The sequence below is a fragment of the Stigmatopora argus genome, chromosome 4 (assembly GCF_051989625.1).
Source record: "Stigmatopora argus isolate UIUO_Sarg chromosome 4, RoL_Sarg_1.0, whole genome shotgun sequence".
In the NCBI taxonomy this organism is placed as follows: Eukaryota; Metazoa; Chordata; class Actinopteri; order Syngnathiformes; family Syngnathidae; genus Stigmatopora; species Stigmatopora argus.
The window spans coordinates 3,077,800-3,103,160 of record NC_135390.1 but is presented as its reverse complement, the minus strand read 5'-3'; the positions used below and the strand labels follow the sequence as shown (position 1 = coordinate 3,103,160).

At 41.9% G+C, this 25,361-nt stretch overlaps 1 protein-coding gene across 1 annotated transcript; it reads right to left on the bottom strand.

Annotated features, from left to right (window-relative positions):
• Positions 1-4,277: 4,277 nt before the first annotated feature.
• On the bottom strand, positions 4,278-17,474 carry LOC144073718 (uncharacterized). Its single transcript, XM_077599754.1, has 8 exons — positions 16,871-17,474; positions 14,832-14,947; positions 14,554-14,657; positions 11,265-11,439; positions 11,061-11,169; positions 9,069-9,154; positions 5,610-5,680; positions 4,278-5,476 (listed from the first exon to the last, which is right to left on the bottom strand). The coding sequence occupies exons 1-8, from the start codon at positions 17,336-17,338 to the stop codon at positions 4,413-4,415; spliced, it is 2,193 nt and encodes a 730-aa protein (XP_077455880.1). The 5' UTR covers positions 17,339-17,474; the 3' UTR covers positions 4,278-4,412.
• Positions 17,475-25,361: the final 7,887 nt, after the last annotated feature.

Below are 25,361 nucleotides of genomic sequence, written 5' to 3'. Positions count from 1 at the left end.
TCATTAAAATGCTGCTAGGAAGTGGATTTTACCCGTTGAAGACACTACGAGAAAATGCACGGACCGCCACTGCCAGTGGCAAAACTTAGAGCCCATAACGCAGTGGCGGGCCGTCAGGGCCTTCAAGGCCTTCTCTGCTGGCCTAAGAAATATCTGAACCATATATTATATTTTGTCCATCAATACTTATTAAATAATTCCAAATTGTCTGTTAGCTTCCTTTCATTGCTTTTCCCCCTGGTGGGACTGCTTCCAGATGTGTGTTTTCATATTGAAGCATTTAACCAATCACATATCAGCCATTACAGACGCTCCCCTACTTACGAACGAGTTAGGTTCCGAGCGATTGTTCATAAGTTGAATTTGTTTGTAAGTTGTTCAGTGCTATATTTTGTATTATAATTTATGTTTAAGGCCTATATAAGTATATTGAAGGTTTATATAAGTGCATTTGTATGTTTAAGGCTTGTATAAGTAACATGCATTGGTTTGTTCTGAAAAAAAACATTTAACGAACGATCGAACGATTCAAGTTGTATTCCCGTGCAACGGTCATCATTTTCTCACCCGCATTAAGGTTCTTTATTATTGCCACTTTCGTTTCAAATGAAATGGCTTGCCTCTTCCTTGCACAACCACCCTCACTAGAAGCCTTTCACTTTTCACCAAGCATATTGAATAATGGATGCACGAGATATTTAATGATAAAAATGTTCTTTGCGTACTGGAGATACGTTCACGCACTTAGGCACTGCAACGAACTGGGCAGAGGAAGGTGGATGCTGGGTGACCTTTCACAGCGCCAGGCGTTGGTATTAGGGGCGGAAAGAAGCACTACAAGAAGTAGCCGAAAGAAGCCAGGCTCACAGAACAAAGAAAGTTGTAAAAACATTAAAGTAAAAAGTATAAAGTACAAAGTAAAGTAAAGAGGAATGTATTAAGAAATATTAAAATGTAATTTAAAAAAAGATAGAAGGGCTGTAAAACACGAAAAACATAAGAATATACAGAGCTACTGTCACTGGCTTCTGCGTGACGGCACCATCTTGAAAAAAAAAAAAACTATGCACAGACATGTTCGTATGTACCGTTGTTCGTAACTCGAATGTTCGTAAGTAGGGGAGCGTCTGTATTTGTTGCCAGGGTCAGAAATCTGCCTCAAGGCCTTCACAATCAGTTCTGCAGTCTCTGCTGCATTAAACAAGCGTCGATAAGACTGTTGCTTTAACCAATCAGAATTCGATTTGGTGACACAAAGACCTTCTCGCAGGCGTAGGGATACGTCATTGCCTTCTCGCAGTCGTATGGAAACGTCATCGCTTTCACCAACTATGATTGGCTAGTAGGCGGACCAAAGCCAAAGTGAGCCAGCCGGAGATCGCAAACTCCACCCACAATGGCCGACGGAGGAAAACAAATGGATTTGGTTGTAGATTTGATCAGAAAGCCATTTTCCAGATGGACTTCCAGAAAAAAATGGACATCATTAAGAAAGGGCAGTCAATTCCGAAGCTAGCAAGCCTGTTACAGCCGGGAAAAGGGTGTGTCTGCCACTTTCAGTTCGCTAACTACGAGAGAGCTACCAAACTATTTGGAGCGAGCTGCCCAAGCAAATATATTGTGTTGGTTTAAAGCCATTTTCAAGACGGACTATGCCAGAAATACGAAAGGACAGGCTCAACTTTCATCATTTGCTTCGATGGCGATAGAAAAGAAGGAAGAAAGGAGGATGGATATTGTGTACATTTAAAAATGATTTTGGGTTAATAAAATATGGCTATATTCCTAAATATTTCAATTGTGGGCCTGGTTCTGATATCTGAAAAGCTCCAGTGTTTGTATTTAATCACTAAATGCTGCTAGGAAGTGGATTTTACCCCATTTTAGTTTCCCGGAGAAATGATACTCCGGTCCCGGGTTCTGATGTCTAAAAAGCTCCAGTATTTATATTTGATTAATAAATGCTGTTTTCGGCTGGATTTTACCCCATGTGAGGTCTGAAAATCTCCAGTATTTGTATTTAATCATTAAATGCTGCTAGGAAGTGGATTTTACCCGTTGAATGCTCTACGAGAAAATCCAATTTTAGTGCAATTTTTGCCATTTCACCATTGACGTCCATCCCTGTCTTTTCCAGGGGAAATCACCCCCCTGGCCTGGATCTAATGTCTCAAAAGCTCCAGTATTTGTATTCAATTAATAAATGCTTCTAGGAAGTGGATTTTACCCCATTTTAGTGCATTTTTTGCCGTTTCACGTATGGACGTATCGACGATCATCGCTTTTTCCCGGGGAAATAATACTCCGGGCCCGGTTCTGATGTCTAAAAAGTTCCAGTTTTTGTATTTAATCAATAAATGCTGTTTTCAGCTGGATTTTACCCCATTTTCGGGCGATGTTTGCCCTTACGCCGTTGACGTTCATGGCTGTCTTTTCCCGGGAAAATCACCCCCTGGCCCGGTTGTAATGTCTGAAAAGCTTCAGTGTTTGTATTTAATCATTAAATGCTGCTAGGAAGTGGATTTTACCCTATTTTTGTGCATTGTTTTATTGATTTGTTTGTGTCGCAGCTGTGACTGCAGTAGAGGTTTTATAGCCATAAAATAGTTTTTGAGGGTTGGATTGATTCGTTGAAGGCGCTACGAGAAAATGCACCAACCGCCACTGATGCAGACACACTCAAAAATAAGTTTAACCTAACCTTACACTAAAGTTAATTCTAATTTTGTTTTAAATTTTGATACCTTTCTTCTCCCGGCCGGGTTGCTCTATTTGCCCCACCTCCACCCTGACTTTCACATGCAACCTAGATGTTTGCTTTTGTATTCCCTTTAAAATATTTCCTAACTGATGCAAGCAAATGTCCTCACAATAGGATCGCGCACAACCATTTGCCAACGAGAAGTAGTATATACACCATTTGCACTGACTAACAGGGAAAAAAAACACTGAAAAAAAAAAAAAAAATGCAACACTCCGCCCAGTGCTCGCAGAGACATTACACGAGGGAGTTGCGGGGAGAGAGACAGTGCCTATGATGTTCTTAGCAGCCTCTTGCATCCGCTGTCTGTTCGTATATTGAAATTTGTCTCGGATCTCAAGATAAATATTTGCTCAAAATTTTACTCGGATCTCAAATTGCTCGTATGTTGGGGCACCTGTATGTCGAGGTACCATTGTACTTGATTCAGGTGTGTTGGTGGAGGGAGATATGGAAAACAGACCGGATAGGGGCTCTCGAGGGCTGGAGTTGGCCACAGCTGTGCTAAGCAACACGCTTATTTAATTATATATTTATTCATGTATTTATTTCTTGACCTACTTATTACCTATCTATTTATGTCTAAAATGCCTTTCCTATTCCTGCATCCTCACCCTCTTGCCACTGGAACAACGAAATTTCCCGAATACGGGATGAATAAAGTTATCCAATCCAATCTGAATTAGGGAGTTTGACAGCATGTCTGATTTTTACATAATTTACCAAGTCCAGGAGGGAAGTAGAATTTTTGAAAGAATTACATAGGCAATGAGAGCAGCAACCTTTTTTGAGTTGAGACAAACTCTGCATTGAAAAAAATCTCAAGGGACACCGCCATCGGAAAATCTTTTAATTTAATACTATGTTGCCTATATTAACAATAGTCATTCTCGTCGAAGTTTTGTCAGCAGGAATCACATAAACCTCCAAAATATTCCAACTCCAATTTTTCACACTGACCTAATGTCACCAAAAGTTGATGCCTGCGGACCCTGAACAACTTCCGGTTCGAGTGATGCAAAAATATATAATGTAATGTTTTTTAAATCGCATAATTTTATGACTTTTCACCAAATATTGCATAAATCTCCTAAACTTACGCAAAAAAAGTTGTCCTCACACAAGACTTTACGTCGTGAAATGTTGATGCCCTAGAAACCAAACAACTTCCAGTTCATGTTAGAAGAAAAAAAAGGCAACAAAATGACTTTCACAATAGTATAATCTATAATTTAACATTCATCATATTTTGATTTTAACCTTGTTCAATCTTAATCTCATTATATTCATATTAATTTTTCTCTCTGAATATTACATTGTAGGACTTCTTGCAATTTCCCGCGGCACACCTGACCATTGCAAATTCGTGAAGCGTTCCTCATTTTTTCACCAATTTCGTTATACGCAGCTGTGATGCATGATGACAATAAAGGCTTTTGATTTTTGACACCAGTGTGACGCGGCCCAGTGGTTGAGAAACACTGTACTACAAGCAATCAATGACATGGATAAAAAGTAGAATTATAATGCAATTTATTGCAACATTCCCCAAATCAGGCGACACTTTCTACTGACAATACATGGTACCGAGTATTTTTTTTTCTTATATTGCAATTGATTGTGTTACACGCACAGCTCACTTGGTCAGTTATCAATTCCAAAGTCCATGTTCTGCCATGGGCCACTCTATCAGATGACTCTTTTCATTCACTTTGCTTGTGATTATCATCACAGAGGTGTGCCGAGAGTTGCCAATCCCTTCCTCAACACCCGGAGAACCTAAAGTGCCACTAAATTCTCTTTCTGTCGCGGCTGCATTGGCAAACTGACTGTGCCTGAGTGCTTCACCTTCAATTCCAGAATTACAGTCAGAACCATCAACACATGCTTGGCCTCTGAATTCTGATTGTCTGGTTTTAGGATGTTGCAGCTGATCCCCTTCATCAAGTCCTTTTCTGTTAACATAGAAATCTGCTTGCTCTTCTATCCTTTTTAGTTGTTTGCTACCAGATTCATATGTAGACTTGGAATAGCTCTTGGCTGATTGTGAATCAAAATCAATTTTATCTTTAGGAGACTCTTCTCTAGCTTTTATCTCCAGTCTGATGGGATCAGCTGCAGTGGTCAGAGTAGAATAAGTATATTCAGCACTTGCGTTGCCCTGTTTAACCTTGACTGTACCATCCTTTGGTTGACAACTCTTTTCATTGGCGCACAGTTCAGCAATTGGAATCAAGTCTGTGGAAATGTTTTTTGGAGGAACAAGACTGCTAACAATGCTGGAATTGTGAACAACTGAAATTGTGTTTTTAGAAACAACCTTTGGAGTTGCAGCACTGTTAGCAGTGAATAAACCACTGTTTGAGCTACTATTAGCTAAAGTGCCTTCTCCACTCACAGACACATCTTCCATAATAGTGCCATCCAATGTTGTACGTGTACTTTCAGTCATTTTCATCGACATGCTGACCACTGAACTAGACATTAGTTCTTCTCCTTCATATGGAAACGGAAAAGTCTTGTCACCATCATCAGTCTCTTCAGTCTTATTGTCTAGCTTTGTCGCTTTTGGTAGTATGCGAAACTCCCGTAAGAGATTTTGTTGGCCCCTTTCTTCTTCCTCTACTGATTTTGGAGGTAAAAGCTTGATGTTTGACCATTCTTCATCCAGGTAGTGTGTGTTTAAGACAGGACTGCTCACTGTGGCCTTCACAGCTGTGGAGGACAGAAAACTAACTTTTAAAACTTTACAGGTGAGGCCAGCAACAGGTTTTCACTTTACTAATCAAGGTATAAAATGTGTGTGGTCTTTACATGAGAAATGAAAGCATATATTTGGGGAACTTACAGTCCTGCTTGTCACCACAGATGGATTCACAGCAGGAGCAAGTTGACAGTGGTGCATCTAGCTCCTCCCACCTACACAAACAAAACAGGGCAGCCATACAAGTCAAAAATTAAGAGCACTAAACATACATTATTTTTTTGCTTTCGGGTCAATGAGATTGTCAGTCAATAAACACTAATAACAATGCAAAGCAAAATTCAAAGCCCATGAAATATAGTTACGCATAAATCTTTTATTTTACGCAAACAGAAGTAATATCCTACCTTACAAGGCGGCTAATCTTAAAATCTAGATTTCCGTTTCTTCTTTCGGAAGCCAACATTAGTACTTAAACACAAACATATCCAAGACTGTCGGTACTTCTCAAAATGAGCAACAAATAGAGACCCCAATGTTTTTGTCCAAGGAAAAAGAATCAATGTACTCCAAGAATTTAAATACCTAGGAACCACTCTTGACTCAAGTTTTCTAAACGACAGATAAAAAACACACTAAATAAAATGAAATTCAATTTCTCCAATTATAGGTTCATTAAAAACTAACACCTGAGACAGCAAAATTATATTTTGACACAATGATCATATCACACATGACTTACTGCCTAACAAGTTGGTCATCATCTTGCAAAACAACACTAAAACCAATTGGAACACCAAGCTCCTCCTCCACTGCAACATTTCGTACAAAAAAATTCCAACATATCAACAATGGCTGGCTATAGAGGCAACTGTATAGTTCCCTTCAAAAAGAGTGCTTTCAGCCAAAGCACCTCTGTCCGCGCCGCACATTCCTGGAACTTAATACCAATTAACATATGTTAACTACCGTCACTGAACCTCTTCGCCCATCATCTATTAGACCAGGGGTCCCCAAACTTTTTCCTGTGAGGGCCACATAACTTTTCCCTTCTCTGATGGGGGGCCGGTGTCAGTTTGTAACAGAAAAAGTGTGACGATCGTAGGGGAGCTTAAAAAAAATATTGTTTTCCAGAAAGCCACACATAACCAAATAACCCTTTCCAGGTTCTTTACAGAAAAAAAAGTCAGGAAACAAATAACACTATTAATGAAATAAATAATAACTAAATAACCCTCTATGAGTTCTTCACAGAAAAAAAACAGGAAATAAATAACACTATTTATGAAATCAATAATAACTAAATAACTCTCTCTGGGTTCTTCATAGAAAAAAAAGCCATGGAACATAAAGTAAAAATAAAAATGAGCAGTTGCACTGTCTTGCACATCCGTGCTTTCATCCAGTCCTAATGTCCTAATGAAAAAAAGTCAAATTCATTTGTCTTCTGCTGCAGCTGGGCATATGCATTACTCCCGATTTCTTCAACGCGTCTGGTCATTGTACTCACCGACAGACTTACGGCATTAAATGCATCTTTCTTCTCGGGACACACCTCCTCCACGACAGTATCCATATATTTCTTAACAAACTCTCCGTCAGTGAAAGGCTAACCGCTGCTTGCTATCAATTTAGCAACCCGAAAGCTGGCCCGAACGGATGCCTGGTTCTGCTGAGATAGTAGTCCACTTTTTCACTTTGAGAGTTTGTCTGCTCGTATTTGGCCTTGCAAGCTATTGTACTTGTCTTTGTGACAGGATTCATAGTGTCGGCAAAGATTGTATTCTTTGAATACCGCCACCATCTCTTGACAAATGAGACAAACAGCCTTTTCTTTCTATTGAACAAAAAAAAATCGTTTGTCCACTGCAGGTTAAATACCCTGCATTCTGAATCAATTTTTCTCTTACCTAACTTTTTCACCATTATTCTGTTCTCTCTTTGACAGGGAAAACTTATCCAATCCTTAATATCCTAATAATCACCAACATGACCCACGCCAAAGCTAGGATTTTTTTTCCTGGAGGCCAAATAGGAAAAAAAATCCGATAGTGTCTCTGGTATTGTTCAGAGGGCCGGGCCAAATGTGCTGACGGGCCGTAGTTTGGCGACCCCTGTATTAGATGAACAAAATTCTGATCACAACGTTGCCTAGGACTGCACTACTGTGCGTGTAGCTGTGCGTCTCATCATTTCTATGCCTTACCGATTGACTTTGGTGTGGGCAGTTTGGGTTCGATGCCCACTCGGTGGAACTGGAATTGTGAGTGAGTGGACGTATGTCTGTGTGTGTCCTACGACTGACTGGGGACCAGTCTAGGGTGTAGCCTGCCTTTCGCCCAAAGACAGCTGGGTTAACATAAGACCTCTTCCGTACCGCCCACCCTCGAAGGTGCTTTGGCTAAATGCACTCTTTCCAAAGGAAACTATACACTCATTTGTGGGCTTCGTTCCTCAAAACATAACCAACATAAAAATTACCAAAAACACCTCCTTTACCGGCGTAAAGAAATACAGATGGTTTAGAATGTGGTAGATTGCTAAATTTTGAAGCCAGCATTCAGTGGCTCTCCAGTACTGCAGTTTTCAATCCACTCGGGGGTTTTGGGCCTTTTTACACTAATTGCATGTCTTCCTGTATAAACTGGTATGTGCATTTCTAACAATCAGTATTTTGGCCCATCGCTGCTAGGCCAAAATACATCGCCAATCAATTGGGAATATAGAGATTGTATCATGGAAGCAGAACAGAGTGTACTGATGGTACTCTGGTACTAGGGTTACGCGGGCTTCATCTATCGGTCTATGAAAGAATCAGCATATGAAGCCCGATTTAAGCTCCTATGACCTGGCGTCCACGTGTGGACATCACATTTTCAGTTGTCAAAGACTACAATGTTAAATTTTGGAATACAAGGGGCTGGCATCCACTGATGTGGACATAATTTTTCCCAGAAACTGCATCGCGTAAAAAGATAATTCTTTGTTTTTACACTCAGGTCCCAATTAGCCTAAATATCAAAGAGAAAATAAAAATGCATGCCTTGCAAGAGTCTGGGTCTAAGGAGGTTAATGCAATATTGCATTGAAAGCAATGCGCCAATATAGAATAGCATACCAACATAACTGAAAAACATGTTTGTATCATGGTTGCTTCATTCATACACGTCTTAGGTGAGACTACATTTCAAACAAAATTAATTTTCAGTCGTTTCTGAAACATGAAGCCCCAGGGAATGAAAATTCCCCATCCTTTAATGTGTAAAAGAAATTGATATGCCCCCCATTCAACAGGCATTCACTTCGGAGTGTGTCAAGTCCCTCTTCTAATTCATTTCGCCAAGGGAAAGGAAGTTGCTTAATAATTATGCACACCTGATATAGGGTGTTGAATGTTGATGTCATTAAACCACATGCCTTATCATTAACAGAAAAGCACATAATCTGATATGCTTAATTGGTAGTGGACTTTCGAGCCTATATAGCTTAGCTATATAGTAAGACAACGTGTATAAAGAGGACGTGGTGAAAATACTCTTACCTAATAATTATGCAGTCCCTGTAAGTAAAACTTTCCAGTGATTTTGACACTAGGGGAGTTACCTTCCAGTGGACTGGTTGTAGTTACAAGACTTGGCTGTGTGGGAAGTGGTGGCACCAACTGACATTGAACAATGGAGGTACAGTACCTATGCACAAAAAAAATGTTCCCGATCAGAATTTTTCAGAAAATCGGGTAAAGTACGTTTTGTTTGTTTTGTTTTGTTTTGCTATAACAGTTATGAGTTATGGTAACAAAATGATCCATAAATATAATGCAAAAAAATATAGAGACTATACAGATTATTTTGATTTATATTGATTTTGATTATATTGAATCAAACCTTGACGTAAAAAAGCAAATGTCCAACAAATCACCACTAAATAACCTAATTTATTGCATTAGTTTCTTCGTATATTCATGTAAAATACCTTATCTAAACTATTTGTTTGCAATCTTATTTTGGTGCTGCACAACTGAAAAAGGGATGTGTTTTTTTTCTTGCTGCATTCAAATCATCCTTTATGATTATAATTTTGCAGAAACAGTTCAAAATTGGGTAGACAAAAGATATAGGTAAAGTGCTGTGAAAAACTATTTGCCCCCTCCCTAATTTTTGTTTTTTGATGTTTTTTTGCATATTTATCACACACGAAGGTTTCGGATCAACAAACCAATTTTAGTATAACACAGACATCCGAAGGAAATAGAAAATGCAGCTTCTGGCCCTCTGTAAAAAAGTAATATCAGAACCTAATACCGTGTTGTGCCACCTTTGACAGCAATAACTGAAATCAAACGTTTACGCTATTTTGTGATGAGTCTTTCACAACGCTTCGGAGAAATTTTGGCCCACTCTTCTGTGCAGAATTGCTTCATTTCTGCAACATTAGGAGGGGTTTACTGGCATGAACAGCCCGTTTCAGATCACACCAGAGCATTTCAATAGGACTTAAATCCGGACTGACTTGGCCACTCCAAAACTTTTTTTTAACCATTCAGAGGTAGACCTGCTGGTGTGCTTTGAATCGTTGTCATGCTACATGTTCCAAGAATGCTGGATTGACCGCAGGGACCGAAGGCCAGATGTTCTCCTTCAATATTTGCTGGTAGACAGCAGAATTCATTCTTCCATCAATTACAGCAAGTCGTCCTGGTCCTGAGGCAGACAGCAGCCCCAGACCATTACACTGCCATCGCCATACTTCACTGTTGGTATAGTGCTCTTTTGCTAGAATGCTGTGCCATTTTTTGGCCAATTGTAACAGGCCACAGACCTTCCAATAAATTCAACGTTTGACTCAGTCCACAGAATGGACCCCGAGCCTACTCATGAACATTGACCTTAACTGAGGCCAGCGAGGCCTGCAGTTCTTTCAATGTTTTTCTAGGTTCTTTTGTGACCTCCTGGGTGAGTCGTCGTCATACTCGGAGTAATTTTAGCTAGCCGACCACTCGGGGAGGTTTGCCACTTTTCCCAGTTCTCTCCATTTGTGGATAACGGTTCTGACAGTGGTTCGTTGGAGCCCCAAACCCTTGGAAATGGCTTTGTAACCTTTTCCAGACTGATAGATGCCCATCACTTTTGTTTGCATTTCTTCTTGAATTTCTTTGGATCGTGGCATGATGCTCTGATCTTGTAGTCTACTTCACTTTGTCTGACATTCTATTGAAGTGGTTTCTTGATTCAACACGTGGTCGTAATCGTGTGGCCTGTAAAATTGAACTCAGCTTTCCTACAATTGTGATTAGTCAGTTATTTTTTGATTTAACAAAGGGGTGGGCAATTACTTTCTCGCAGATGGCCAGATAATTTTGTAAATTTTTCTGCTTTGGTAAATAAATGTATCATTTACAAACTGCATTTTCTCTTTGATTAGGTTGTCTCGGTGTCATAGGAAAATTGATTTGATGGTCTGAAACCTGTGTGATAAATATGTAAAAATCTGAAATCAGGACGGGGGCAAATACTTTTTCACAACAATGTATAATACAAAGTGTTAGTTGGCATTATATAGTTGGAATTCAGAAATGGATTATACATGGTTTCTCACTTGTGACACAGCCCGGAGAAGAAAAGCATCGATGGAAAACTTCAGCAAGTTATCACTCCTTGACCAGAAGTAGGAGGAACTGCCTTGTCTCTGGCTGTCGGTCATACAGCTGCAAAATCAAAGCCCAAGTGCCTCATTTAATGTAACTTAAAACTAATAACTTTAGAACAGTTGATCAAGTTTATGTTCTTACTAGAGACACACCCATAATTCGTGATGAGAGCAACTTTGGGCATGCTAATCGGGTCTTTGGAAGGAGTCACATGGCATGAGTCAACAAAAAGCATCTCCCCTGGCAAGAGGCTTCCAGTCTGGGCCACAAAATTCACTGGCTCCCCCAATGCAAATGAGTGTTCCGGAGAGAGGGGTTCCCACTCGGCTGATAAAAATACATTCAATAGATTATACACACACAAACACAACAGCAACTTCATACTAAAATGTTCTTCACTGCTGTTAATTAGTCTACTCCGCTTGACCATATTGGGTCCCTCCACATCACTGAAAGTCAGTGGTGGGCTTCTCTGCTGGCCTAAGAAATATCTGAATCATATTATATTTTGTCCATCAATACGTACTTATTATTCCAAATGGTCTGTTAGCTTCCTTTCATTGCTTTTCCCCCTGGTTGCACTGCTTCCAGATGTGTTTTCATATTGAAGCATTTAACCAATCACAATTCAGCCATTATTTGTTGCCAGATCAGATCTGCCTCAAAGCCTGCACAATCAGTTCTTGCGGGCTCTGCTGCATTAAACTAGACTGTTGCTTTTAACCAATCAGATTTCGAGTTGGCAACCCCACAATGATTTTTCATAGGCGTTAGCATTTTGCTGGCTGGGACATGTCATTGCTTTCACCAACTATGATTGGCTAGTAGGCGGGCCAAAGCAGTACCGAGGCAGCCGAGATCACAAACTCCACCCACTATGGCCGACAGAAGCAAAAACAAATAGATTCTGTTTGCTCACAAAGCTATTTTCTAGACGGACTTTTTCAGGAAAAAAATGGGCATCATTAAGAAAGGGCGGTCAACTCCGAAGCTAGCAAGCCTGTTACAGCCGGGAAAATGGTGTGTGGGGCACTTTCAGCGCGCTAACTTAGCTCCACAAGCAAATGGTATATTGTTGTGATGATTTAATTCAATTTTCAAAACGGACTATGCCGGAAATATGACAGGACAGGCTCGACTTTCATCATTAGCTTCGATGGCGATAGGAAAGAAGGAAGAAAGAAAGGAGGATGGATATTGTGTAAAAATGATTTTTGGTGAGTAAAATAACAAATATGGCTATATTCCTAAATAATATTTCAATTGTGGGCCAAGTTCTGATATCTGAAAAGCTCCAGTGTTTGTATTTAAGCTCCAGTGTTTGTATTTAAGCTCCAGTGTTTGTATTTAATCGCAAAATGCTGCTAGGAAGTGGATTTTACCCCAGTTAAATTTTTGGCGTTTCACCATTGACATCCATCGCTGTCTTTTCCCGGGAAAAATCACCCCCCTGGCCTGGTTGTAATGTCTCAAAAGCTCCAGTATTTGTATTCAATCAATAAATGATGCTAGGAAGTGGATTTTAGCTAATTTTAGTATTTTAGTGCATTTTTTGTCATTTCACGTATGGACGTATCGACGTTCATCGCTGTCTTTTTACCGGGGAAATGATACTCCGGGCCCGGTTCTGATGTCTAAAAAGCTCCAGTATTTGTATTTAATCAATAAATGCTGTTTTAGGCTGGATTTTACCCCATTTTTGAGCAATGTTTGCCCGTACGCCATTGACGTTCATTGCTGTCTTTTCCCGGGAAAATCACCCCCTGGCCTGGTTTTAATGTCTGAAAAGCTCCAGTATTTGTATTTAATCATGAAACGCTGCTAGGAAGTGGATTTTACCCCATTTTTGTGCATTAATTTATTGATTATTTTTTATGTGTCGCAGCTGTAGCTGCAGTAGAGGTTTTATAGCAATAAAATAGTTTCTGAGGGTTGGATTGATACGTTGAAGGCTCTACCAGAAAATGCACCGCCCGCCACTGCTGAAAGTCTGTTCCATGTTTTCCATGACGTGTACATTAGCTGCACAAAGCCAAACAGAGCAGCAGGTGGAGCAAATTGGGGGGAAATTGCAATTATGAATATACAAATGGGGCGGCCCGGTGGCGCGAGTGGTTAGCGTGTCGGCCTCACAGCTCCACGTCCTGGGTTCAAATCCAGGGTCGGTCCACTTGTGTAGTTTGCGTGGTCTCCCTGGGCCTGCGTGGGTTTCCTCCGGGTACTCCGGTTTCCTCCCACATTCCAAAAACATGCATGGTAGGCTGATTGGACACTCTAAATTGCCCCTAAGTATGGGTTTGAGTGTGCGTGGTTGTCCGTCTCCCGAGTGCCCTGCGATCGGCTGGCCACCAATTGAGGGTGTCCCCCGCCTCTGGCCCGGAGTCAGCTGGGATAGGCTCCAGCACCCCCCACGACCCTAATGAGGATAAAGCGGTTCAGAAAGAGACATACAAATGTTTTTTCAGAAAAGTATTCATCACTGTTGGTAGCAATCAGCTCCAACTCAGTTACGTGGCAAAGAAAGGTCCTAAACAAGTAAAATTGAAGCGCTACCCTCAAGATAGCGATGGTGCACAGAAGCGAAGTGACTCAAAAAGTACAACGGATTGGAACATTCAGTCAACCAGAAGGCAGCTTTTATCTTTCCATGCAGGGTATTTGGCAATAATGTCAAACATGATAGTTTGGTCAATAGTGGTTAGAGGAACTGGGGTAAAAAAGCTTTATTTATACATTATTAATGTTCTAAGAGGTGAGTTTTTTTGTGTTGACAAATTACCTGTTTTAATTTTCATTTTTGTGTTTGGAGTAGAGTAACTTAAATCCACTCAAACAGGCAATCACAGGTTTTTTTTTGCATAATAGGCTTATGTTGTCACTGAGCAATAAAAAAAGGATATCTACAAAATCTGTGCCAAAGTTATTACCCAGTTCTTGTTTTTGAGATTTTTATTAATGCTTAATCTTCACTAAATTAATTTCCATCCTTTGCTCCTCCGAGGGGCCATGTCTTCCCTGTCCTCAGAACCTGCCGACAGCCCTGGGCGTAATATTAAGAGATTGAAGCAGTATTAGGAGGGGGAAAAGCCAAAATTACGAGTTTGAAGTCCTTATGACTTATTTTTACGCTACGTGATCAGGACGTTTTTCAGGGTATGTGGACTTCAACTTTTGTCGACGAAAAGGTATGAACACAGAACAGCATTTGGTGATGGGGTAGCGCGAACGCCACGTTGTGTGACAAAACGCAACTGGTTTGAAGGCAGCATGAGTGACCACTTTGGGTGGGGAAGTCCCCTCCAACTAAAATACACCTTTATCTGAATCTTATCTTATCATTTTGTGTTCACCAACTAATTAGTTAGGTTGCGACCCAGAAAGGGGGCGGATAGTGTGTAGACTTCAAGAGTATCAATGGAGCATACGTATTTCTTTGCTTACCGTTGCAGACTGTTAGGCTGAAACTGAGTTTAGTTCGGAGACTCTTTCTGAATGTTGTGTGCTGCATCTGAGGTGTGTAGCCAACTTGGTAAGAGTAATGAAACCTGTAATAAAAAGGAATGTTATGAACAAACAGATAATAATGCTAAAGGTATTGGGGAGTACAGTTACTTCCCTACTCTCAAACTATTTAAATTTGAAAGCCTACAATACAAAACACTTTGCCACTGGCTAAAATGTTAACTACTATAAAATAGTGCAGGAATAAGGGCGAATACCTGTTGTAATAGCAGTGGAGGGGCAGATTAAACGGTAGAACACGAATTATATAGTCCTGAGGTGGTGGGGTATAATAAAGAGCACAAGAATACACCAGTAGACCACCAGCAACCACCTGAAAAGGGTAAAATAAAAATTAACATTTTTCAAAAGCTTCACAACAGGGATTAAGCTGCGTTGGAAAAGTGACAAATTTTTATTTTTATTTTTTACTCATTATGGTCTTGCTGTGGTTATAAGGTATAGCTATTTATAAGCCTTTTTTTACATTCCCCCATGGTGGTAAACCCGTATTAATTCGAGTATAACGTGCACCCGAGTATAACGTGCACCCGTGTATAACGCGCAGCCATTATTTGTGACAAAAACATTTGTATCATTTCCCCCCCACTTTTTCTCAGATCACATCAAGGATCGCACCGGTAATGGTAACTGGCAAATGCTGAACACGTGTCGCCATGACAAAACATTTATTCACAACATATGGTACGGAAACTTGATAAAACAATCTAACGATATGAACACAATTCTCAAATGGAATTTACAATTTTAAATCCTTAAATTCATCATCATAATATTTACAATTTTTCAAATTCTGATTCATCATCATCATCATCATCAGATTCACTAAACAATTGATTCCATTCTTCTTGAGCGAGGATAGCGCTCACTGGGCAGACTCGAGTGAGTGGCTGCCCCTGCCCCTGCCCCTGGAGCAACTTTTTAAAATTTACCCTCTCCTATAAACTTGCCGAAGGTTATTTGGAGAGGGATGACTTTTGTAAAAGAAGGTAGATTATATCCACTGAGAAGGACGTTGGGCCCTGGTAGAACGGGCTCTCCCGCGCCATATGGCGGAAAAGACAGGTTTTACATCTCCCTTTATAACGGCTGCAGAGGGGACTTTCACCATCGGAGGGCAGTTTTTCACTGGGATTTGGTCATAAAAGCGAAGACGTGCATGTATAACGTGCACCCAAACTTTGCTTCAGTTTTTTGGTACAAAGTTTTGCACGTTATACTCGAATAAATATGGTAATAATGAAAACACGTCAGCAGCATTGTGGCCTTTTCTGCAAAGCAACCTCATGCCACATTTAGTGCATGTTTGTTCAGTGGCCCATGCTGAAAATAATCACATTTTATCACATTTGGCTTCAAACAATTTCTACAAACATGTTGAGGATTTTGGAGATTCTTCTCTTTTTATCCAAACACATTTACCAGGAATCGCTATTTAAAGACAGCATTATAATAATATTGTAACATACCTCAGCCTTGTCAAACAGTTATGGGTGGTTGTCTCAAAAATGTTTTTTCAAATTTGAAATGTTTCCACCATCCTTGCCCTTGCAACTAGTTTAAAGATGTAATTCAGCAAATCAGTAAAATGCCCCTAATCAAAAACCACAAGTTACACACCAAAACGACTTATAGTAACACAAATGAATGTAATGCATTACTTTCCAACTCATGCAAATTATTTTAAAAAAGCACTCTTTACATGGACGTTGACTTTTAGACATGGTTTATCGTGATTTGGAATTTTAGCCAACATTATCACTCGAAACAAAAAGAAAATGACTGATTTATATAGATTAATAATTTATGTGGATGCTTGACTTCCGTAATACTATTTAGTCCATTAAAAAAACAATTTTATCGATTAACTCAATGGGTGATTAAATTTGGCACAAAACAAGAAAAAAAAGTTGTGAACTCCATCTTTATAAATAGTAGAAATTAAATTTTCTTGAGCATAAAAAAAGCAAAATAAAATAGCTTTAAGCTATATGTAACAAAATGTAGCAGTTACTTTCAGTATGAGCCGCTTTAACCCTTTCAGGCACAACAGTCTACAGTGAACATCTATTTAAAATGTATCGTTGTCTCAACTCATTCACTGTCAGCCCAGGTCACGGAGTATGCTATTGTTGTTGGTAAAAGAGGTCCATTTACATTAAAAACATCTATTGACAGCAATAAACATCCAAACTATTTGCGATAAAGGAACGTGATGTGTGCCTTAAGTGTTTACCTGAGTTGCCGAGACACAGGGGTCGGTCAAAGCGTGGTGGAAAATCAGAAAGTGTGAAGACACCGTGGTGGGCTGACACGAACCCAGCCTGTACAGTGCTGGATTCGGCCACGCGCGCAACCTGAAGCGGTCCACTCGCACAACTATTTCCCTGGAGCCGCACCAAACTTCCACCGGGCGCGTACGCGGTTCCTGGGCTGCAATGTGGTACTGCGTAGTCTGTGCGGGGAACAACAACGCAGACAGTTCCGAAGGTACCAAGCTTTGGGTGGGAGTGGGTCGGAACAACTCTTTGGCTACAAGCGGCTGTGGTGCGTGCCAGAACACCGGCAGGTGGTAGAAGGGAGAGCGCGAGGCTTCGTTTCTTACAAGCGGTTTTACCGCTTCTGACCAACTCAAGTGATGAACCGGACCACCCACTGCCAGGCTGTCATAAAATATCCACATGAGGCACGACAACACCAACATGACTTAAACTATAAAAGGAACCACCTGGGCGGCCGGAAGGTTGAGCTGAGCCGCTAGCAGCAAAATCACGCTGACGTCTAATTGAGCGCCTTCATTAGAACACCTGTTTTCCCTGATTGGACCGGAGGGCGGGGAGGCCGAGATGAGCAAAAATGGCTTTTTAACCCCTTAATCCACATTTCTTTTTATCAAGAATGCTTTTTTTAATATACATAGTAAAATAGTGATGTCAAACATGTGTCTCTGGGGCCCATTTACTGACCATGAGACTAAGACTTTTATTTGCCCAATTTGACATCCGAATTTAATATTTGTGATTGATCCCCCCCCCCCCCCCCAAAAAAAGGGCGGCCCGGGGGTGCGAATGGTTAGCGCGAGTGGTTAGCGTGTCGGCCTCGCAGCTCTGGGGTCCTGGGTTCAAATCCAGGTCATGTCCACCTGTGTGGAGTTTGCATGCATGTTCACCCCAGGCCTGCGTGGGTTTCCTTCGGGTACTCCTGTTTCCTCCCACATTACAAAAACGTGCATGGTAGGCTGATTGGACACTCTAAATTGCCCCTAAGTATGGGTTTGAGTGTGCATGGTTGTCCGTCTCCTTGTGCCCTGCAATCGACTGGCCACTGATTCCGGGTGTCCCCCGCCTCTGGCCCGGAGACAGCTGGGATTGGCTCCAGCACCCCACGCAACCCTAAGGAGGATAAAACGGTTCAGAAAATGAGATGAGAAAAAAAACCTTGATTTTCCGAATCGCTTATCCTCACAAAGTTGATGAGGGTGCTGGAGCCTATCCCAGCCAATTATGGGCAGCAGGCAGGGGACCCCTGAATAGGTTGCCAGCCAATTGCATGGCAAAATGTCAACCTAAGATTACATAAATCTGTTTGACTGGCGACAAAAATCCTTATATGGACTTCAGTATCCTTATGTGAATCACCACCAACAAGAAAGAACATTTAAATACACTTTATTGATGTGTGACACACAAAAAATACTTTTACATCAATAATGTAATCACGAAATAATAGAATGTGCCTAATAATGTTTGAAAATAATTACTATTATACATGATTGGCATTGCACTCTGAAACTGCCTTTCTTGCCAAGCTCAAATGTTCTTCACCTGTCTTGATATAGTAACATCCCACCAGGTTCATTTTGCATTGCAGCAAGGCAGTAAGGGTCTCTGGAGCTAATGATTTCCTAAACTCAGTTTGAATTTACCGGATTTGGCTGAAGATGCACTCACGTTTTAAGAGCCTCCATGCTTCTACATTACCACCTGACAGTCTATAAGAGCTTCCTTTAGTTTCGTAAATCCCCCACTGCTGTATGTGCAATCATGGCATTAGTCCCCGACTAATTTTTGACCGACTTTTGAGAATGCGCGGTAAAGAAGATGAATGAATTCAAAACAACTTGGCATTACATCTTGACTACTTATCTATGTAGACTACTACTTATTTAGTATGTTGACTACTACTAATTTGTTTTGTCTCTCATTTCATATAATCTCATCTTCTTCCGCTTTATCCGAGGTCGGGTCGCAGGGGCAGCAGCTTCAGCAGGGAAGCCCAGACTTCCCTCTCCTCAGCCCTTTCATCAAGCTCTTCTGGGAGAATCCCAAGGCGTTTCCGTGCCAGCTGGGAGACATAGTCTCCGCAGCATGTCCTAGGTAGGCCCCAAGGCCTCCTCCCGGCGGGCCATGCCCCTGAACACAGGTGTCATCCTGATCAGATGCCCAAACCAACTCATCTGGGTCCTCTTGATCCGGAAGAGCAGCGGCTCTCGTCCAAGCCTCACCTTTTGGCTCAGTTTCGATTACCTGGTTGATCGCTTTCAACAAATTATTTATGCAACAAAACAATCGTTCGCGAGGAAACAACCGTTCGACAAAAACGCTTTTCGACTAAATATCCATTCGACAAATTGTCCGGCGACATGTCTGTTCGACAAACTGTCTGGCGACGAAATATCCAGCGACGAATTGTCCGTCGACGAAATATCCGGTCGACAAACTGTCTGGCGACGAAGTGTCCGGCGACGAATTGTCCGTCGACGAAATGTCCGGTCGACGAACTGTCTGGCGACGAAGTGTCCGGCGGCGAATTGTCCGTCGACGAAATGTACGGGCACCGGAAAAAAAGTGCAGGAGTGCACATTTCCATCCCCCGGTCTCTGGTCTGCGCTGAGAGGCGACAGCGCCGACCCCCTCCTTCGAGGCATCCACCTCCACAATGAACTGTAGATTAGAAGAGTGACTCATATTTTCAACCTCGGTCACAGTCTGCAGAAGTTCTCCATCTTCTGGAAGACTTCCTGTGTGTGGTTCCAGTTTTATCCAACTCTACAATGTCTTTCTTTGTGTCTGTATCCGTTTTTGCTACTGTAAGTGGCAGCCGGTAGCGGTAGCTCCGTCCGCTCTTGCTTGTTTTGTGTTTTTGCTGCTTTTCTGTCTTTTTTTACTACAATTTACAATGTCTTGTGTGTCTAGTTTCTGTCTTGCTACCGCAACCAAGAAATTTCCCGAATACGGGATGAAATAAAGTTCTAACCTAACCTAGTCGACGCAAGGATGCAGCGAGCCGTCATTCTTCCCCACATAGGACAACTGGGGAGGAGGATGAGGATTGTGGCCAAAGCGTCAGATATATAACCCTCCAGTGCCTCCCGCTCAGACTTGGAGATGTTGTAGAGACGCCCCATGGGGATAGTGGCACCAGGCAAGAGTTCAAGATCATGATAACAGTCCGGCACCGTGGTCAGATCCGGGGGGGGGGGGGACTTGGAAGGGACCTCATGACACCTGGTGTGGGGATTGGACAGCCAAAGATCCCTCCTTTGGCTGCCACAAAACTGTCACCGCACCCGTCTTTGGCCCCTCTCACAGATGGTGAGCCAATGGGAAGGGGAACCCACGTTGTCTCTTAGGGCTGTGGACGGCCGGGCCACATGGCTGGAGGCCACCAGGTGCACGCCATCGTGGCCCTCCTAGGAGAGAGCGGCCAGCAGCAGGAGACAACAGGAGGATTTTTGAGTGGGGAGACTCACCAACACCTCCCTCTCTACTGGTGAGCCCTTTCTTTTTACTGGGTGAACCGGGCACGCCCGTTTGAGATTACCCTTCTCATTGCAGTAAGAGCAGCAAGGTGAGCGAAGACGATGAGAGCATTCCTCTTCTGAGAGCCTGGTGCGGCCCAGTTGCATGAGCTCTGCCGTCACCACGAGAGGTGGGGTCACCGCAGCTGAAGGAGACCTCGGAAACGGTTACTGGAGCTCGTGTGTGGGACCCACAACCGAGCTCTCTCGCTGCTGTCTTCGGCGTTCTCGGAGTTGACCATCTATTCTTATGGCCAAAGTGACGAGCAGGAGTGATCGGAGCCCGAGTGGTGTTCTATTGTTGAGTTTCTGCACTCGTCATGGATTGACAATAATGAACACCATATTCAATTATAAGGGTGTCCATGTGTATGCTTGGCATGAGGAAACCCTAGGCCGCAGTTCGATGATCGACTTTGCGGTCGTGTCATTGGACCTGCGGCCACATGTCTCGGATAAAGAGAGAGGTGGAGCTGTCAACCAATCACACTACCTGGTGGTGAGTTGGCTCCGATGGTGGGGGCAGGTGCCCGTGCAGCCCGGGAGACCCAAATGTTTCGTGAGGGTCTGCTGGGAACACCTGGTGGAGTCCCCTGTTTGAAGGAGTTTCAATTCCTACCTGCGACAGAGTTTCTTTCCTGTCCTGAAAGAGGCAGGGCACAGTGAGTCCAAGTGGCTCATGTTCTGCACCTCTATTGCTGAGGCGGCAGACCAGAGCTGTGGCCGCAAGGTGGTCGGTGCCTGGTGCGTGTTTCTCGTTTTAGTACTGCTGTCTTTAGTTTATCCTTAACTTTTTGCGGCATTCACGTGACATGCGCAGAGCATGCTCTGCGGCTTCGCCTCCAATTGCAATTACATTACAGCGCCTTCTGTTTTATCCAAAACTCCAAATTATTTATTTTATAGCAAGTATTCCTTAGTGTAGTATCCACACACCGTTTTAGTGTACATTTTTTAAAATACGTATTTATTTATTCTACAGAAAAGTCAGCCAGAGAGACCACACATCATTTTAGTATAGTACACTTTTTTTCAGCGAGAGAGAAGCCTGGCATGACCTGACCCAAACCTTAAGTAATGATTGATATTTTAGGCTGACCCATTTTGGTTCGGGTCGGGTTCGGGCTCAAGATCTTACCTCTACCCCAGACAACATAGCTCCAAGGATCATCAATAAGGTGATGGCTCATCAGAGGGTGGGGGGTTATTTATTATGTTGAGTACTTATTTATCAATTATTTATTTATTTTTTATTATTTGTTGATTATTTATCTGTTGTTATTTGTGCACTTCCCTACGTATTTATGTTGTAGAGTATTATGTTGACTTCTTATTTATTACTTATAGTTGTTGTTTATCATTTATTTATTTATCATTATTATTGTTTATTCTTTATTGTTAATTGTATTGTCAGGCTCTTCAACAAAAAATGTCTGAATGTTAACACCACTGTATGTCCAGTTTCACCTCTGTCATTATGCACTGTATTGTTCACTGTATATAGACTAAATTTCTTTTTTATGTCAGTTTTGCTATATGTATACATATTTTCTCGCATATAAGCCGTATTTGTGACAAAAAATAGGATTGAATCAAGAGTAGGGCTTACCATATTTACTCGCCTATAAGACGCCTGCGCGTATAACTGCACCCCGAAAATTACCTTGAAATGTTAAAATTTTACAATTTCTTGCGTATAAGCCGCCCACCTGATTCCCAATTTTAGAAAAATCATCACAAGTGGTATTTTTGAGACACTGTTTGAATCAAAAGCACATTATTAGGGTCAATATCATAAGAAAGTTAATGTGCCTGTCTTTGTAAATGCAAAATATCAAATTAAACAATTTGAAAAAAGAAATACGTCTATCTTAATGAGAACCTGATGCTTTCTAATTAAAGAAATTACAATTTTCTTACCAGTAGTTTAAGTTGTTGTCCCAGCCATATTGGTTCTAATGTCAAAATATCTAAATTTTTTCGATGGTTCATATTACTCCAATAGTTGTCTCTTTAGAACAAGAAATACAATGGAAAAAAAATCAAAGTGGAATTTTGTTTTATTTCAAAATCAAGGTCTGGCCAGTCAGTGCAAGTTTATCTTGGTTTAGACGTCAGCACCCTAGGTAAGATGGCTGCCCGGGATTTCGACGAGAAGCTCATCAGCTGGGTTGGTCAGCAACGTCAGAAGAAGCTCCGCGTCAGCCGTATGATAATACAGAGAGAGGCACTCACTTTGTCGACCGACGAAAATTTCAAGGCGAGCAATGGCTGGTTGGAAAACTTTTGCTTCGCCACAACTTGGTCTCATGCTGTCCGACGACTACTTATCAGAAAGAGTACGCTGAGAAGATCGCGAATTACTTATTGTTCGTCGAACAGAGCCGTCGCACCTCCAACTATACGTACTACATCTTTGCTGCCGACGAGACGGCCGTTTACTTGGACTACTCGAGCAGTTTTACCGTTGAGAAAAAGGGAGTCCGAGAGGTCCCCGTGAATTCTGGTGGTCATGACAAGTTACATGTTACTGTCATGCTGACCGCTGGATCCGACGGATTTAAATGCCGACCGTACGTCCTACTCAAGAACAAGCGACCAATTGAGGAGATTGGCACCAAGTTCAGGAATACGCTCCATTTTTGTTGGGCCGGCCGCTTCTTCTTCAATGACGATCTGACTTCTGAGTTTCTGCAGAGATCATCGGTTCTTCTATGTTTGGCAAGCGCCTTCTTGCCTGAGATTCATACCGTTGTCACATTAGCGATGCCACCAAGAAGCAATTGAAGCAGCTCCAGATTGATGTGGCTGTGATTCCAGGAGGCTGCACCAAATTTATGCAGGCCCCTGACATCTACTGGAATGCCCCATTCAAGGCCAAAGTCCGAAAGTTCTACGAGAACTGGATGTTGCACGGCGAGAAGAGCTACACCAAATCCGGCAACATGCGAGCACCATCAATGGAAGTTTATTTGAAATGGATTGTCGATGCTTGGGATCATCTGCCAAAAAATCTAATCATCAAGTCGTTCAAGGGATGTGGACTGACCAACGCTCTTCGCGGCTTGAAGGATTGCCAGATCCATTGTTTCAGGACAGACGGCCCAATTAAGACTGGTTTGCAGCTTCTCCAGCAAGCGCGAGCCAATGCCAGCGACAATGAACGTGAACTCACTCAGAAACTTGACGCTGATGCGGAAGGTGATGTGAATGACGAGGACAGCTACAACAGCGACGTGTCGCTTGATTTTCACCAGTGAATTTGTAATTACTTACCAGTAATGGCCTTGTATTTGTGCCTTTTGTTAAACAAATATGCATATGTTACCTGGTTTCTTTTTTCATCCATAAAGTTTACCACATCTTCTCAAAATTCTGACTGGCTAGTCGAAAAATTACCGGGTATTTTAAACCCTCTAATTGAACGTCACTACTGGGGAAAGTTTGAAAAATAGAGCAGCATTCTGGTGAAATAGAATTTACGGTATATATCTAATCTCATCTCATTTTCCGAACCGCTTTATCCTCATTAGGGTCACGGGGGGTGCTGGAGCCTATCCCAGCTGACTCCGGGCCAGAGGCCGGGGACACCCTGAATCGGTGTCCACCCGATCCCAGGGCACAAAGAGACGGACAACCATGCAGCCACACCCATAGCTAGGGGCAATTTAGAGTAATCTATCAGCCTCCCATGCATGTTTTTGGAATGTGGAAGGAAACCGGTGTACCTGGAGGAAACCCATGCAACCCCGGGGAGAACATGCAAACTCCACACAGGTGGACTGACCCGGATTTGAACCCAGGACCCCAGAGCTGTGAGGCCAATGCGCTAACCATTTGCGCCACCAGGCCGTTGTTTTAATAAATCATTTTCATATTTTTTTCTCTTTTGCGTACATATTTCATGCAAATTTGGTTATTGGTTATATTCATTCATTCATCTTCCATACCGCGCCTGCTCGAAAGGGTTGAGGGGGTGGCTGGAGCCTAACCCAGCTGACTTTGGGCGAAAGGCAGTCTACATCCTAGACTGGCCGCCAGCCAGCCGCAGGGCACACAGAGAGACAAACGACAATCTGGACTCACAATCATACTGCCACCAGCGGGAATTGAGCCCGCTGCTGCCTAGAGAAAAGTCAGGTGAGTGAACCTCGACACCACGAGGCGTCTGTTACTGGTTATATTTTGTTAAAAATAAATTTAAAAAAACATTTAGTGGGTAGTATGAAAGATCGTCGAACGAATTATGCTAATTCAATGTAAAACATGCCTCTAGTTATAAAAACAAAATCCCTAAGTTACACAAAAAAAATTCTGGGACCAATTAATTTTGTAATCAGATGTACCAATATATACTCGAAAATATTTCCACAGGTGTGATTCAGTATCCGAAAAACTGATTTTAAAAACTTTAAAAGATATCTAAATACACGAATAGTACACAAAGACAAAACAAAAAAAACATCCCGATTTTTTTTTTACACGAATAGATGCTGCGGCATCATCAACCGGCGCAGCACCATGCGCACATTTTGAAACCTGAGCGGATTGTGTACCTCAATGGCAACTGCTGTCATTTTATACCAGGGGTCGGGAATCTTTTTGACGAAGAGAGCCATAAACAATTCATATTTTCAAACATTATTCCTTGAGAGCCATACTCAGAAATTAAAAGTAAAAATACATGAAAATGTGCACATTTATTAATCATTTCACCACTTGGAAAGTAAAAAAGTCTCTAAATTCTTTTGAGAACATTTTTTACACTGTTGCTAGCTAGTATTGGCGTTTGTTTCTTTTCGACCTCGTACTTACAACGCCACGTGTTCTTTTTTGTCCTGGAGAATTTTGATAAAGACACGGAAAACAGAAATGGGACCCCAGGTCAGTTCTCAGCACATCGTTTATTTGCAAGAGAAAAGACAAA